The 16,588-nt window shown below is 33.3% G+C and overlaps 1 protein-coding gene across 1 annotated transcript; it reads left to right on the top strand.

Moving 5' to 3' along the window:
- Positions 1–3,319: 3,319 nt before the first annotated feature.
- LOC113871361 (probable pectate lyase 8) lies at positions 3,320–8,447 on the top strand. Its single transcript, XM_027508441.1, has 7 exons — positions 3,320–3,496; positions 4,027–4,086; positions 4,948–5,022; positions 6,182–6,824; positions 6,917–7,020; positions 7,611–7,749; positions 7,860–8,447. The coding sequence occupies exons 1-7, from the start codon at positions 3,393–3,395 to the stop codon at positions 8,079–8,081; spliced, it is 1,347 nt and encodes a 448-aa protein (XP_027364242.1). The 5' UTR covers positions 3,320–3,392; the 3' UTR covers positions 8,082–8,447.
- Positions 8,448–16,588: the final 8,141 nt, after the last annotated feature.

Below are 16,588 nucleotides of genomic sequence, written 5' to 3'. Positions count from 1 at the left end.
AGAACTCTTTAGTAAATACAAAATAAAAAAAATTTAATTTTTAAAAATTAATTTTTTAAAAGCTATCTAAAGTAACATTTAATTTTCAAAAGCCAGTTAATGATATTTTTTTTATATTTTTACTCTTTATTTTTTTTAAAAAGTTAACTTATTTATTATACAATTAAAACATGATATTTTATCTTTTTTTCTTCGAATTTATAATAGTTTCATTCATTTTTTCTTTTCTATGTTTTTTTATTTCTCCTCTATTTTTCTGTCTAAATGTATTTCATATTATAAAAAATGCACAATTTAAGATATTTTATGTTCAAATATATATAAATTTTTTTTATCTTCTGTATAATTTTTTAATTAATTGATTGTAAATAAATAAAGTAAGTGACAATTAATTTTAATATTATGTTAAAATAATATTATATAAAGTTAACTAATTTGCCAAACAAATTTGATTGTATAAATTACTTATTTAATTATAAGCTTTTCGCTATAAATTCAAAGCTTTCAAGCTAGTTTTATAGTTAGAAATTAAAAGCTCACAAATTTGATAGGTAACCTAGTTTAGTAATAAGTCAATAAACTAGTAGAGATATTTGATAAATACAAAATGAAATAAGTTGCTTTCGAAAAATAATTTTTCAAATTTTTTTTAAAAGAACATTTATTTTTTAAACTAATATTTTTATTACATTTTGACCCTTTATTTTGACAACTTATCTTTCATACAATTAAAACTTTACTATATTAATCTCATTATTATTATTTTTTCTTTATGTTCACAGTAATTTTTTTTATTTTTTTATCTTTTTATTATTAGTAATGAATAGTATATTTTGTTGGATAAAAATAAATCAAGTAGATAAATTATACTTTTAAAATTAATAAAATAAAAATAAATTATTTAAATTAATTCATGTAATTTTTATTCATATAAAATATTATATAAATAAAATGTTACTCAACTAATTTGCTAAATAATTTAATTTTATAACCTACTTAGATAGTTATAAATTTTTTAACTAATTTCACGGTTAAAAGATATATATATATATATATATATATATATATATATTCATTTGTTCTGAATGGTAGTTAAACTGGTAGTTTAAAAAATTTGACCTTGTTATAACCACCCCGTACTTGGAAAATGTCAACCTCACTGTAAACTTGTCTCAGTTTAGAATACAAAGGAAAACGAAATAGATGTGCCACGCTGAGTTGCTACCAAGAAAACAAAATCGAAATCACCAAATTTCTCAACTTTCAAAATATAAACAAAATGAATGTGTGTTAGTTGAACAGGTAACAGAAAAATAAACAGAGTGTAACTTTATTGGTAAGAGTTGAATGGGGGCAGCGCTGGATAGAATCGAATAATAGTCGTCAAACTCATTAAACTTCAAAGGAAAGGCACTTCCCGTGATTAGCGCGCATCTTCCACGTACGCTTCCATCTTTCCTTATTTTATTTATTTTTAGTTCTTCTCCCTTCTCTTTATTCTTACGCCTTCTTTCTGCAATCCCTTACCGTGAAATCAGCAGTAAACTGTGACATTTGTGTTCTTTGTTTTCAAATATTAGCAATAACACATTCTTTTACTCATATTCTTTAATATATGTTTTCAAATATTCCACTCATAATAAATAGATTCAAAAGTGGATGGATGACATGAAAAATACTACTACTAATAATAATGTATTTTTAATACACTCTTTATTATTAAATAATTTAATTAAAACTATAAAAATTATGTATATATATTTTATGTTACAAAAATTGTTAAAAATATATTACTATTTCCTAACATTAACATTTTATTCTGTTTATCCAAATTTGTACGGCCCCAACTCTCCGGGATCTTCTTCTATCTTTGCCCCCACACCCTTGTCACGTGGTCCCCTTCGTTACCCACCACTCTACTATATTATTCTCTCTTCAGTTATGTTATTCCTGCTATGGAATTAAACATTGAGCTAAATCATTTCTTTTTATCATTTTCTCATTTCATTTTATTTCAATGCCACACTTTTATGCTTTCCTTTCATGTAATCTGTCACATGACATACGCATCTCTACCTGTGAACTATAGTTTTTGGGTCATGTGCTCTTGTTCCATTATCTAAACTATTGTACATATATACTTTACAACAAGTATAAATAATATTATCGTTAATTGCATATTAGTATATGTTTTTTCGGGTAAGCTTTATTACTTACTAGTTTTTCACAATGTAGCGATGATAACTTAAAACATAATCAATTGAATTATGAAGTAAGAAAATAACACATTCCCAATTGGACACGCAATAATATGCGAAAACAGTTAAGCAGCATTAACGCCAAAACAAAATCGAACTTTTTATAAAAAATATATATTATCTGATAAGCATATAAGAATGCAATTGCGTCACTGTGAGGTTTTTCAGCGCTTAAAATTTTTTGATCTATTTATGTAAACATAAGTGTCTCAGACTATTCTCCCAAATAATTTTTGTTTAGGAAATACTCAAAATAAGGAATCATACGAAAGTAAAATGATACAGTTTAAGGGTTCCTTTGGTTAAAGTTTTTTTAGTAAAAAAAAAAAAAACCTTTTTAAAATAATTAATTTTCAGTTCTTTTAATTATTTGTTTAAGATTATAAAAAAAAATTGAAGTTGGAAAAATGATTTTATATTTTAAATAATTTTTAGAAAAAATAAAATTCAACTATCTACTAAAATTAAAAGTACTTTTATAATTTTAACTAAATAAAAAATATGCTTTTATAAATTATTTTTTATAAAACTTAATACAAATAGTTAAATTACACAATAGAAAATTAAAATTGGGACAAGAGAAAGAATGATTAAATCACAATAATTTTGTAGGCACAAATTAAAAACCGTTTAATTTAGTTGGGCAATGACTGGTGGATAAAGTGAAAAAATGTAAAAAAGAGAAAGTGGTGTATGGTTGTCTAAGATTTTAGATCTTAGTATTAGTAGTAGTAGACCCTGCCACGGCACGTGACAGGTTCTGCGCCCACGTGCGAGAGAGAGTGAGTGAAGAAGCGGTTAGTTTTGTGGGTAAAAAAAAAAAAGTGAGAGTTAGGGTTGGATGGTGGTTAACGAAATAGAAGAAGAAAAAGCAAAAGCCAAAAGCAAAGACTTTGTTAGTTAACGGCGTGAGAAGGAGGCGAAGACCCAAACAAGAAAAACGATCAGTTAATTAACGACGTTAAGGGTTGGCGTTTATGGGTTTTTGGTGTCTATATAAAGGCCGTTATGTTGGAACCTGTTTTTCTGAGTACACTCCACCAATTCTCTCTCTCTCTCTCTCTCTTATCTCTTTCTCTCTCTTCAGCGTCAACATTCTCATTCCCATCAAAGCAAGGTACTCAAGTTTCAGCAATGGCGGTTTCTACGAAATGGGTCCTCGGTGCATGTTCTTTGTGGCTTCTGGTGCTGTTCATTGGAGAAGAAGCCATGGCCGCACCACAGATCTCTCTGCTCAGGTCCATACACACTCTGTTTCAGTGTGTGAAGCAATATTTTTATGCTTTGTCTGTGTTGGGTTTCTTGCTTTTCAGCTGCATTGGGTGGTTTCCGAAATCGAAATAAAAAAAATAAAAAAGAAAGAAATTGCATCATTGCTAGCATTTTTTTTTTCACTTTCGGATTCCAATTTCAAAGCCAATTTTCCTTCTCTTGCAAATCACTGAAGTGGGATTTCACATCGAAATGTAGTTATTTAAAGTGAGAAAAAATGGTTCTTAGAAACGACAACATCTGAGAAAACAATCTAGGATCTTAAATTGACGCATTTTACATTCATGTTGCCCTATGTCATTTGGAGCCACACATTGTGATTTATTTGAGTTTTGAAACAAAAGTGGTGGGAAAACAAAATCTGTATCACTGAAGCACACAATTTTTTGAGTTTCGTCTGGTTCAATAATTCACTTCAATAGTTATGTGCTGAAACAAAGAGAGACGAAGATCTTGCTCTGACACAATTTTCTATTTTTTGTTTAATTGGTTACAGAAATGTTGAAGTTGAAAAACACAGGTTGCCGAGCTTGAAGAACTCATCAATGGTGGCGAGGTTAGTTAGAGTCCTTTTCCAACGTTAAAATTCTTCACCTTCCTCCTTAAAATGACGCCGGTTATTCTCGACCGTGCATTCTAACTTTTAGTCTTGACCGTTGGATTAAGTAACCGAAACTAACGATCACAGCCGTTGATGCTCTCGATCTGGATCGTTTATTCAGTTATTTTTTTCTTCGGATTCCTTTGCTCTGCCCCCTCCTCTCTGTTTTTGCGTTTGTCGTGTGTTCTGCAAAAGCAATATAACTCCCCACACCAAGAAATAAAAGAGTTAGTTAACCGTCAACAGACTTTTTTTACTCCCTAAATTACCCTCCAGAGTGTGCTCGGCATTTATTACCCGTCGGGGTATTTTCGTCATTTGAATTGAGGGGATAAATCTTTTCTTTCCCTCTCCTGAATTTTAACGGTTTTAATTTCTCTTTTACTTTCTACGGTGTATTATACTTGGCGAGCGCGCTCGGTCTCCCTGACACGTGTCGGTGTGTAATTTTCCTCTTCTTTTCCCCTTTTCACTTTTTTTCTTTATCAAATTTCATTTCAAACATTGTAAAATATTATATGGTTATTTGCTTTCGGGTAAATAACTTGTTTTTCTTTTTGTATTTATTAAATTTTTTATGTATGTAGTACAGAAAGGAAAATAGTTAGTAAGTCGCGGTTGCCGACTTTAATTCTTACGCGTGTCTCGTGTCGAATTAAACCTACCTAGTGAAATTATAAATAGAATATTAAATTAATGATTTCACTATACTGATTAAAAAATTAATAATATTTTTAATTCTTTAATTACATCGGTTAACATTAAATTTATTTATTCATCGTGATAATGATCTTGAGTTGTAACTGTTTCTTTCAGGGCAGAAGAGGCTGAGAGATTAAATGGACGTGCTGCAGTGGCAAACCCAGAGGAGGTGGTTTCCATGGTTGAAATGTGGGTCCCTATCTTTCTCCATTTTCACCATAGACAATCCTCGTTCCAATTGTCCATTCATAGCTAAGCAAATAAATTAAAGCAAAAGAGAGAACTACGTGCACCTATAATGATCTATAATATGTATTATTATTATATTCACATGGCTTAGGGACTACATGTGTAATTGGGTAGGGCATAGCGGTGTGCCCTTAGCATTGGTGGCCCTCATTACTATCCCTTGAGAAGTGAGACCTAACTTTACCCCAACTGACCCATTTTTCTGTGTCACATCTTTCCTTTTTCGCCATAGTTGAATCAATTTGAATTTTTGAGGACTTAACCTTTTTTTTCTTTTCTACCCTTTTGACATGTCAAGTTGGAAACATTACATTGTCACTAACCAGCCATATTCTTGGTCACTCTCCTTTTCATGCCTCGGTCACATGCACTTTCTGATGATACCCTTATTTCACGCTCACAATTATTTTGCATGTCATTTTAAACTTAATCCTTTGACTATGAGTAAGTGTTTCCCTACAATTGTGTCGTACTTACGGGTACAACTCTTTTTCTGCCGTATTACATCATTATAAACAATATCTTCTAGCATTTTCTGCTTTGTTTGACCATCATTTTTTGGTGCTTGAAATGTGACTGAGTCTTGTGAGTAAATTTTTTTTTTTACAATGTGTGATTGATTCCTTTAAAACGTGGCAACATAGCATATTAGGGTCAAGATCCATGTCATGACAGAAAAGCATATTTACCATATCTTCTATTCCAGAAAAGGCCAAGAAAATTTAGCCGTTACACTTGAGAAAATTCCTTTTGTCTTCACTCACACATGGATAAACAATATTTTGGCATTGTTTGTTGCTTCTTCAAAACTCAAAAAGACTAGTAAATTTTTTTTAATCTTGGGTAGAGTCTAAGGTCCTTATTTTATTCATGTTAGCTGACTCTACCTATTAGAAATTAGGCCTAATTGTTTCCTACCCTCAACAAAAGCTATAACTTTTCATTTTTAGTTTGCATTCCACTCATGAAACCATTACACAATTTGCTAGCTAAATGTGTGCAATGTTGGATGGAATTAAAATTGGATGAGAACTCTCAGAAATTGACAATTGTTTAGTTTGACTGGACATGTATAACACCGATATACTTGAAATTACAGGAGCATTAAGAACAGCACAGAGAGAAGGAAGCTGGGATTTTTCTCCTGTGGAACAGGAAACCCAATTGATGATTGCTGGCGTTGTGACCCCAATTGGCAGCGGAACCGGAAGCGTCTTGCAGATTGTGGCATTGGTTTTGGAAGAAATGCAATTGGCGGTCGTGATGGAAAGTACTATGTGGTGACGGACCCAAGAGATGATGACCCTGTTAACCCAAAACCAGGAACTTTGCGCCATGCTGTGATCCAGGACAAGCCTCTGTGGATTGTGTTCAAGAGGGACATGGTTATTCAGCTGAAGCAGGAGCTGATTATGAACAGCTTCAAGACCATTGATGGGAGAGGAGTGAATGTGCACATTGCTAATGGGGCATGCATAACAATTCAGTATGTTACCAATGTCATCATACATGGCTTGCACATCCATGATTGCAAACCCACCGGGAATGCCATGGTGAGGAGCTCCCCTAGTCACTTTGGGTGGAGGACAATGGCTGATGGTGATGCCATCTCCATATTTGGCTCAAGCCACATTTGGGTTGATCACAACTCCTTGTCCCATTGTGCTGATGGCCTTGTGGATGCTGTCATGGGCTCAACAGCCATAACAATTTCTAACAACCACTTTACCCACCACAATGAGGTACTTTCACTGCATTCTCCTGTGTCAAGTTGCACTTTTTTTCTTGTTGGATAATGATTTAAGCTGTTATTTTTATTTGCTTGCAAATTCAGGTGATTCTTCTGGGCCACAGTGACTCCTACACAAGGGACAAGCAAATGCAAGTCACCATTGCATACAACCATTTTGGAGAGGGACTTATCCAGAGAATGCCACGGTAATATTTAATGTCACTTTTTGCATTGAAACCAACCCCCCTTTGTTTCCCTTTCACTTTGTATGCCTTAAATGCAAATAAATGTTACCATGAGATAGGTAGGTTGGTTTGGAGTAGCAGCAACCCTCTTTTGGTGCATTAATTTTTGTTCTGAGCTTCCTCCTCTACTTTAAGGATATCACAAGTTTCATAATGTGTTAAGATAATTAATTGCAGTTTGTAGGGGAGGGGACCAGATGGGTATTTTCATTTGCTGAAATCAACAACTGGATAGGGCTCTTTTGTCCCCTCCTCTCCTCTACTAGAGTATATGGCTAACTTTGAAGAGGTTTTTGTAGACCGGAGAAAAAAATAACAAGATAAAATAAATACATATTTTTATAAGTTAATTTATACTGTTTTATTTTTAAAATAAATTTCTTTAAATTATGTTGCGCAGGTTAATTTTAATTTATGTTGAAAAATTTGTTTATTTTATATTCTTATTTGCTCTTCTATCGGCAAAATTTGGCCCAAACTCGGCCTATATCTCAAACCAGTGATCGAATATGAACTAATCTAACAAAAAATGGTCATGACTTACAATGCAGGTGTAGACATGGATATTTCCACGTGGTGAACAATGACTACACTCATTGGGAGATGTATGCTATTGGTGGAAGTGCTAACCCCACCATTAACAGCCAGGGCAACCGGTACAATGCTCCTGTGAACCCTTTTGCCAAGGAGGTACAACAGTACAATTAGTCCATGTGCTTCTGCTAATCACGTTTTAAAGGAAGTTTCACATTGAATTTTGGTGATTGATAGAGAGAAAAAACATTTTTATTTTCTGGCAGGTAACTAAGAGAGTGGAAACGGCTGAAACTGAATGGAAGGGTTGGAATTGGAGGTCAGAGGGAGATTTGTTGCTGAATGGTGCTTACTTCACCCCATCAGGAGCTGGAGCTTCAGCCAGCTATGCCAGGGCCTCTAGCTTAGGAGCAAAATCTTCTTCCATGGTGGGTTCCATGACTTCCAATGCTGGTGCACTTGGTTGCCGTAGAGGCCGCCAGTGCTAGCATTCATATCTCAAGTCATGTGAATCAAATACCCATTAATTTCTTTGTGCTTTGATTTTCAGTTTTTACCATATTATAGTATCATAGTATCCATTCCATTGCTTTCCCCACACGTTCCATCCTGCATTCTTGACAAGTGTACATTAATTACACATGTCAATATATAATGTTTATGTTACCCATTACCACATTGTGTGTTTATTGTTGGTCAACCTTAGCTGCTCGACTTGCTCCAGCTGAAACAAACAATGCAATTGTAGGAGCAGGTGCAGAAGCGCGGTCCATTGTTTTCCTTTTACTTTTTCTTTGCTTTGGTCCTTACCCACCAATTCATATGCATATTTTTCCAAATGTCAAATCATGTCTCCTTACATACTGTTCAGTCTTTTTCAGTTTTATAGGATTTGAATGAGCAAAACAAAAAATATTTTTTATTTTACTCATCTTTTGTTATTTCTTTTACTCCTTGTTTTGTTGAGTTAATTATACAAGCTGCAAGAGCATGATTGTCAAAGTTGAGTTATATGGAAACACTTTATCAATGGCGATTATGGAATAGCAAATAGCAGTGGTGTTGCTTTTTAACTTTCTCACCCTTTTAGCCTTTTTTCCCCCTTGTCAAATGGAAGTAATCTTTGCTTTTTTGTTATGCGATTATGGTTGTAAATCATTAAACATATCTGCCAGTGTTCGTTTCTCTACCAACATGTGTGATTCGTTCATGTGCAGCACATGATCCTCCGTCATTATCTTTCTAATTAACATCATGACCCCTTTTACCTACGTTGTCCCCCCACAAAATGATGTAACGCTAACCAGCTATTACTTAGAGATTTATTTCACTGGCTTTCACTCTATCATGGTTGAAAATTATGAACAAGACATGTAATGATTTCAAGTATGGTTCACAGTTAGTTTTGTTTCCCAGCAAAGCGTGTCTCTAAAGGAATGCATGTGTAACAATTAAAGTCTATAGAATTAATTGGGGTAAGCTACCCTCCACAAAAGTTACTGTGCAACTAGAGATATGAGTGTATCACGGGTCAACCAGTAACTACTTTTTTGACTTAAACATGAACTTTTACTATGAATGCCACTTAATGGAAAATGTTGTTTGTATCACTAAAATGGATAAAAAATAAGTGAGATAGAAATAATGATATATTGTGTCTCGTATAGTGTTGAAAATTAGTAGTTTAAATTATAAAATGATTTCTAAATGTCCAAAGGAACATGTAAATTCAAATGACCTACTCATGAAGCATGGCTCAGTTGGTAACACGGGTTGAAATTGTAGGAATAGCCAAAGGGAAGGATGAAAAGCTTTATCCGGAATAATGGGCACTTGATACAGTGACTGAATACTAAATAGTGTGAACCAAATAAATTCTGATGACCTAACAAAAATGTCTCCGTCTTTCTTCTGCCCTGTCACAACTAGTTAGGGGTACTTAGTAAATGCCTGCGGAGAGAGCAATGGACAGGGCTAAACAGAGACACTCATGAATGGTCAATGCTTAATGCACATGTTTAGATTTGTAATAAAGGCTATACCGCTTATGCATGTGAGATAGGGCCCATAAGGCATGTGGGTAGTTCATCGCCAAGATTGGGTTACAGATCATATGGGATTTCAGTTTGGAGAATTGTCCATTCACTTTCCTAAGGTGCACTTTTTCCATGGAAAATTGCCACCTATACCACTCACATAACATTGCATTTACAACTATGGCTATTACACCATCCAAAAGTTTAACTTGGTTAATTAAGATAAAGCAGTGCGCTAGTTGTGACTGAAATTTCATTTAAACTAAATAGCACCATTGCATCTAATGACTTAAACATTGGTCTTGGTATGTGGAGAACCCTTTCATGAATTTGTTACTCCAACGTTGCTATTTAAATTAAGCATTTAGGTCCATTGTTGCTCCAAGATTGCCATGGGTTAGAGGGACCAGCTCTCGTTAGGGTAAGAAAGGAAGAACAGAATGTCTCAATTTTGTGTCTTTAATTTTCTATTGGAATAGAATCTAACAAATGTTTGACTAAACATTGACAAAAAGAAAAAAAAAATCTATTACACTTTTTCTCCCTTAACGCGTGCAATAATTTGGTACCGGGTAACCAAATACAGCTATTGTTGTAACTCAAGATTGATTTTGACGTTCCAAAATGTCTCAAAATACATTTTAAGCAATCAATAAAGATGGGGTGGAAACATAGAGGAAACTTTGTCTGGTGAAAATGGTACGGGTACGTAGATAAAAAATTAAGTCATGAGCATGATGCTTATTTGGTAAAATTTGAGGCCAAGGTCAGAAAGAGAATAATAGAGGGGTTAATCTAATTTTGTTGCACCGACAATGGTTAATGGGTTGTCTTGGTCCTATTGGTCCCCACAAGCAAAAGCTTCAATCAGCACAGCACAACACACGGTAGAACCATCAAAAGGTCAAGTCCGTCACAGACCCACTTCAGAAATTTGTTGAGAACCTTTTCAGATTTCTTGAATGTGTCCATATATATTTTTTTTTGGGCATATACCCTTCACTATTTTAATTACATGCTAGACAACTTTGTGAGTGGCGAATGAACATTTTAGGCACAGTTGAAACAATCATAATGATCCCATAAGATCCAACAGGGACCCCGCTAAGCAAGATTTTGTTTTGGAATTCCAAGAAATAGCATTTTACAAATGATAACTAATTATTAGTGTTATTATTCAGAGATGGAGTTGGATCTGACTATGTGAAACATACGGTTTGTAACGGTTGGTCTCATGGTCTTGAATAATTGCAACTATATTAATTTGGTTATCAGCAATGATTCCATTGAAGTAATTTTGAGATCGCATGGGGTATACCTTTGAGGGTGCAAATGGGCTTTAAAAAGTAGTTTGAACTGTTCGATTTTAATGTGTTTCTATGCCATGCCCCTACTAGGCCTTTATGAAAGAGCCTAGTTGAATGCATACTGAATAATCAATATATTTCGGTTCAATTCATACTTACAAATAATCTCTAAACTGCATCATAATTTCAATAGATTGCGATTCGGTTTAGAATCAATCCGTACTATGCCCACCCTACAAAAAAACATTGCAGGAGGAGCTTGAAATGTTAACATAGGGACTATATGAGTATGACACAACTAGTTAGAACCCACACAAACAATAGTGTGCAATGTTGCATAGCTACGGGTATGAATTCTGTATAAGAGTGTCAATGAACACTTTTCTTTAGTGCTACATACGGATATGCTAAAGTTTATTTATTTTTTCTTTTAAATTTATGATGCATAGGATATATTAAAGTTATTATTATTATTTTATTAAAAGGGTGAGAAGAGACTGATCTTATTTGATCCAATTTATAATACTTGTTTTGCATCGTAATTATCACTAAAATCGTAATCATTTTTCTAACATGTACCTAGGTATAAAATAATTTTTTTTAACCTCAACTCTAAAAGTTAAGAGTTAAGAATAAACAATTAATAATAATAAAATTTTATTAGAAAAAGAAGTATTTATTATAGTTTTATAATTTTAATACAATAACTGTGTATTATTTTATAAAAAAATTGTATTTGTGGATGCTGAAACTCAATTTTAAAAACTGAAATGAACAAAACCCTAAAAATATATGTATAATAAATTTGTATTCAAAATAATAGGATATAATAAAATTTTATGAGTTAATAATATTTGTTAATTTTAAAATATTTTCTAAGCCATAAATTAGAAAAACCGAATCGTAATATAGAACGAGCAATATCTAACTATTTGAGAAAGAAACACAAGTACAGTCAATTTGTCATTAAGCTGATGAAATTCCACGAAACTGCAACCTGTTCTTCAAAATAACAATACCGACAAAACATGTTTTTCCCTACCGTTGCAATGCTGCCAGTAAATCTGAATTTCAGGTCCCACCATCCTCTGCATCGTTTCTCGACCGACATTAGCCAAAACAAATAAGATGAAGAAAAATAATCTGACAGAGTACATATGACAATTGAATTACAAGCAATTTTAGGCCTGTTTATAATTTGGATTTTGTAAAATGTTAAAACCCAACCAAACCAGTTAAATTGTAGTTTTGAACAACTAAATTGTTATTTTTTAAAATTAGTTTGGGTTTTATTTAACCGGTTTCAAAACCAGTTTGAGCTTAAACCAGTTTTTTTTTTTTTTCCAAAATTTTCAGTTTCTACGTATCTGCATTAAAATCAGTAATAAAAACTAGAATGTTAACAAATGGTTCTTAAAAGGATGAACTTTGCCTAGAGGTATCAAACTTAAATCTTAAACTACAAATCAAACTTTAATCATTTATGGTTGAAAACAATACAGTACTAAGCCCCTCTCCATAATTATAAGGTATATAAAGAAAATAAACAATGCAGTACATAAATAAAGGAACCTATTCGTACTCTTTTCTCAAAATTTGAATAGATAATAAATATAGGAGCATGCAATTGTTTCAAATTAAGTCTTACATAATGAATTACCCAAAAACACGTTAATGTCACTGGCACACTAGTTTCTTTATGTTCAAGTAAGTAAAAAACACGACAAACATCACCTAATCTTACATAGAAGGGGGAGGAGAGTGAAATATTCTAAAATTTATTTCTCTTCAAAATAGAACTAATAAACAGCCAAGGCTCGGGTGGCAATTTGTACAACTGGGAAAAACTTATCAACGAAAGAGTCAACATGAGAAGCCCATTCTTATCAGAGTCAAATACTCCCGCAAGTGTTTGTTCCAGAGGTGTGCAGAAGCATAAACAAAATAATTGTAAAGAATGATCAAAAGATGATCCACTCTATACTAAATAATAATTATATAAAAGCCAAGACTATCCCCTGACGGTTAGCTCTGTATTGTATCTCACTAGCAAAGCACTTAAGATTGCTTTTGTTTCTCTAATGGTTTAGGAGAGTAACAAAGAGCCTCATATATAAGTGCTCATGCTTCAATTTGACCATTACCTAACGAGAAATGCTCTCTCTACTTCTCCTAAAAATAGTCGCAAAATTCAAGCCACCCAATTTTTAACACCTTCTGATGTCATAGTCACCACCAATGAGGTGCACAATCCTCCTTATATACAGCTAGCTGAGGAAGACAAGATGAACAACAGAAGCCCTTCATCTTCTAAACCAGTATCCACTTCTTCACCAAAATCATCTCTACTTCTCTCAATTTCTAAGTCCAGCAATGCAAAAACTCCCAAAACGAAAGCTATTGGTACTCATGCCTACTTAACATATGATTAGTTATATGACACTTATCAAGTTCGCTCTATGTTACCAGCTATAAATTATACATTTAAGTGTGCTTTTTATTCTTTACATTTTAGTTATTTATTATTTTAGTCTCTTTGAACTATTTATTTTGGTTTCGGTTTTTACATGGTCGTGAATTTTTAAGATTTTTCACTGATGTGGTCTATTACGAGGTTGCCGCATATCAATTTTTGGTTGAAGCAAGTCAGAGAGGAGAACTAATTTTTTTTTTATAAAAATATAAGAATTAAAAGTATATTTAAGCCTAAATTATATATCAATTCATTCAACTCAATCCCTTTTTTTAGAAAACAAAACACATTTTACAATAACTCTGTCTCATACGCCGGTAAAGGTACACGAAATCAATTCTTGAAAATACTATCATTTTACATGACTTATTATGTAACTGAAGACAATCTCACATACATACAAACTTATTTGCCTAGCATATTTTCCTATCTTGATCTGACCAAATTCACAATAGAGGAAACACATTTTAAGTAGTTGAAACTACAGAGAAAGACAATGCAGAGCTCACAAAAAGATCCTATAGGCACTAATTTCTCAGAAAGGAAAATAGAAGGAGAGTCAAATATATATATGAAACAAGTTTTAGGTTGACATATTATACACAAGAAATGAATTTCATGTGATTAAGCAACTAACGGATGCATATTCTCAAGCACATTATAGGCAATATTTGGTTCTTGCATTCTTAAGCAAAATCTAGCCCAAAATCAATTGTTGTATATAAAATAGGATGAATGCCACGTGGCATAAACACGAGGGAATGACAATTAAAAATAGTTAACTTGCCTTTAGTGGGAAGGGTAGTTAGTTTTGTTATGTTTGTTTCAAGTCTAGGAATAGACTATGTTGTATCCATTATCATTCATTCTGAAGTATTAAACATTAAGGTTCCTTTGGATTGACCTTCTTCTTTAAAGGAAGTTGTGCGTGTCGGTGAGTAAGAATGACTGTAATACCTTAATTTAATTTTCAAATAAATTAAATTCATAATAAAATAGGAATAATAAAAAATTCATTTCAAATGATTCCCAATGCATAAGATCAGTAAAGTATTTCAAGATAAGGAGGGTTATAAGTTTGAGACAAAACAAATGCTATAAGACCAAGTTAAATACATCAAATTTTCAAAAGATTTTTAAGTCCTATAACAGTTATATCCCTCCCGTTCACTGAATCTAGTGCTGATCATCTTGGTCACCTGAAAAATAAATCTAGGAGTGAGTACTCTACATTATCATACACACATACACAAGCATAGAGTCTCACTTTACCCATTCCACACATTTTCTGACATAATTTAAATCATGCATCAACCAGATGGTCCCTAATACCTCGATCTATTGCAAATTCTGCCTCTTTAACCCATGACTCTTGCATTTTCAAGACTATAATATTGAGGTGCTCAATCTCAACATTATTGTCCAAATATAACAATTATCAATCGCTAAAGAAGCAAAAATCTAGATTCCCTAAGGAATTAAACAAATCATTAAGACTTATTCAATGGTGGCATCACCCACCTTTGCAAATGGCACACTTTCTCTTACCCTAAACAGATAAATCGGGTGGCCAATACCAACAACCTGTATCAAGGTAACTACAATGGGCCAAGCTTGCAAGACACTTAAGACTTCTAAACACCTATGTCGGATCATGAATACTAAATATGCCTACCTATCCCACACTCACAGTTTGATTGGAATGAATTGTTTGATACCACTAAATTGTAACGACCTTTTTCTGATGACGAAAATGCCAATTTTTTTTATCCAAACTAAATTGATTCTTATTCTCAGTGAATCATTTTCACACAGTCTGTCACATGTATATTCTAATCAAGCAAACACACTTTCAATTACAAGTAACTTGTCAGATTTTTCTCCTTGGTAGTCCCAGAGACTGACTTAACATTCAGACAAGGCATAAGGCGTCCCATACCACTTTACACATTGTACTCCAAGGATCTAATGCGTCCCATACCACATTAGTTCACGAGGTAAATGTTAAATCCTTAACTAGTATCATACCAATTTGGTAAAATCCAACATCAAAGAATTATTCACCCACTGACTCTAATAACCCTAGTTAATATATGGAATTCCATACGTGCACAGGAATTCTCTTATACGACCATGATCCGACTGACACAACTATATTTCTATATGTAGTAATCTTGATAACAGAATCTTCTTATAATCCTCGAGTATACCTGTGCTCCTGGACACGACATCGAAGATTTCCAAAACAAGAATAAAAGAGAGGGGTGAGACTTTTCAAATACTCATAAAAGTAGTTAGGACTTGAAACGAAGGAAAGAAATAAATAAAAGAAAGTATAAACTTATATAAAACATTGATTTTCGAAAATCAACTTAACTAATATAATATAAATAATTTCATTCATTCACAAGCAAACAACTCATACATTTCCAATTCAATGCCAGACCATGATGCATGAGACTTATGCATATGTTGACTTTTGGTTTGGCTTAAAATAATTTATTATGCTCATGTGACTCTTGGATCCATTCCTATCATCAGAAGTTGTTGGGAGTTTCACTAGCCAGCCAACATTTTGCATGTTTGGTGAGGACTCAAACCTGCATTGACTGATCTAGCTTGACTAATATGATAAGCCTCAAGAGAAGGTCAGGATAAAGGAGCATCGCGTGGAGACTCCTAGCCAGAGTTCTGGGGCCTAGGACATTCATAGGGCTATTGATAAGTCACCCAACTGCATTAAATCTCCTAGACGTTGAGGTCCTCCCTATCTTTCACCAACAATAGTTATAAAATAACCTCGTGACTTCCTTCATAGAGAAGAGGTATGCATACTCATTGCCATCTGAATAGTTTATTTCTCTTTGGAGCTCAATCTCCATATCACGCACACAGGTGCCAATTCAAATCAGGATTAATATCTCATATTGTTTCACATCACGCACTCAGGCGTTGGTTTAAATCTAGGATCAACATTCCATGTTCAACTATTCAGACAATTTCCATAAGAGATTGACATATACTTATACCAATGCTTTCAAGCACATCCACTAAGGGTCCCTAGCTCATTAGCCTTGTCACTTTCTTTGAATTTCTAATTTTATCCACCTAGTTATTTTACTACTTATGATTGAAAAGATGTTAGATTTTTGCAAAATTTGCTTTCCTTGATTCAATCG

Source organism: Abrus precatorius, unplaced genomic scaffold (genome assembly GCF_003935025.1).
Source record: "Abrus precatorius isolate BTA unplaced genomic scaffold, Abrus_2018 Scaffold7, whole genome shotgun sequence".
Taxonomy (NCBI): domain Eukaryota; kingdom Viridiplantae; phylum Streptophyta; class Magnoliopsida; order Fabales; family Fabaceae; genus Abrus; species Abrus precatorius.
This window is presented reverse-complemented; position numbering and strand designations above follow the sequence as displayed.

What these genes read in the sequence shown, in the direction of transcription:
- LOC113871361 (XM_027508441.1), top strand. Translation starts at nt 3,393, where the DNA reads ATGGCGGTTTCTACGAAATGGGTCCTCGGTGCATGTTCTTTGTGGCTT. An exon ending in CCACAGATCTCTCTGCTCAG is followed by an intron (nt 3,497 to 4,026) that starts GTCCATACACAC and finishes AATTGGTTACAG; the next exon opens with AAATGTTGAAGTTGAAAAAC. An exon ending in CTTATCCAGAGAATGCCACG is followed by an intron (nt 7,021 to 7,610) that starts GTAATATTTAAT and finishes CTTACAATGCAG; the next exon opens with GTGTAGACATGGATATTTCC.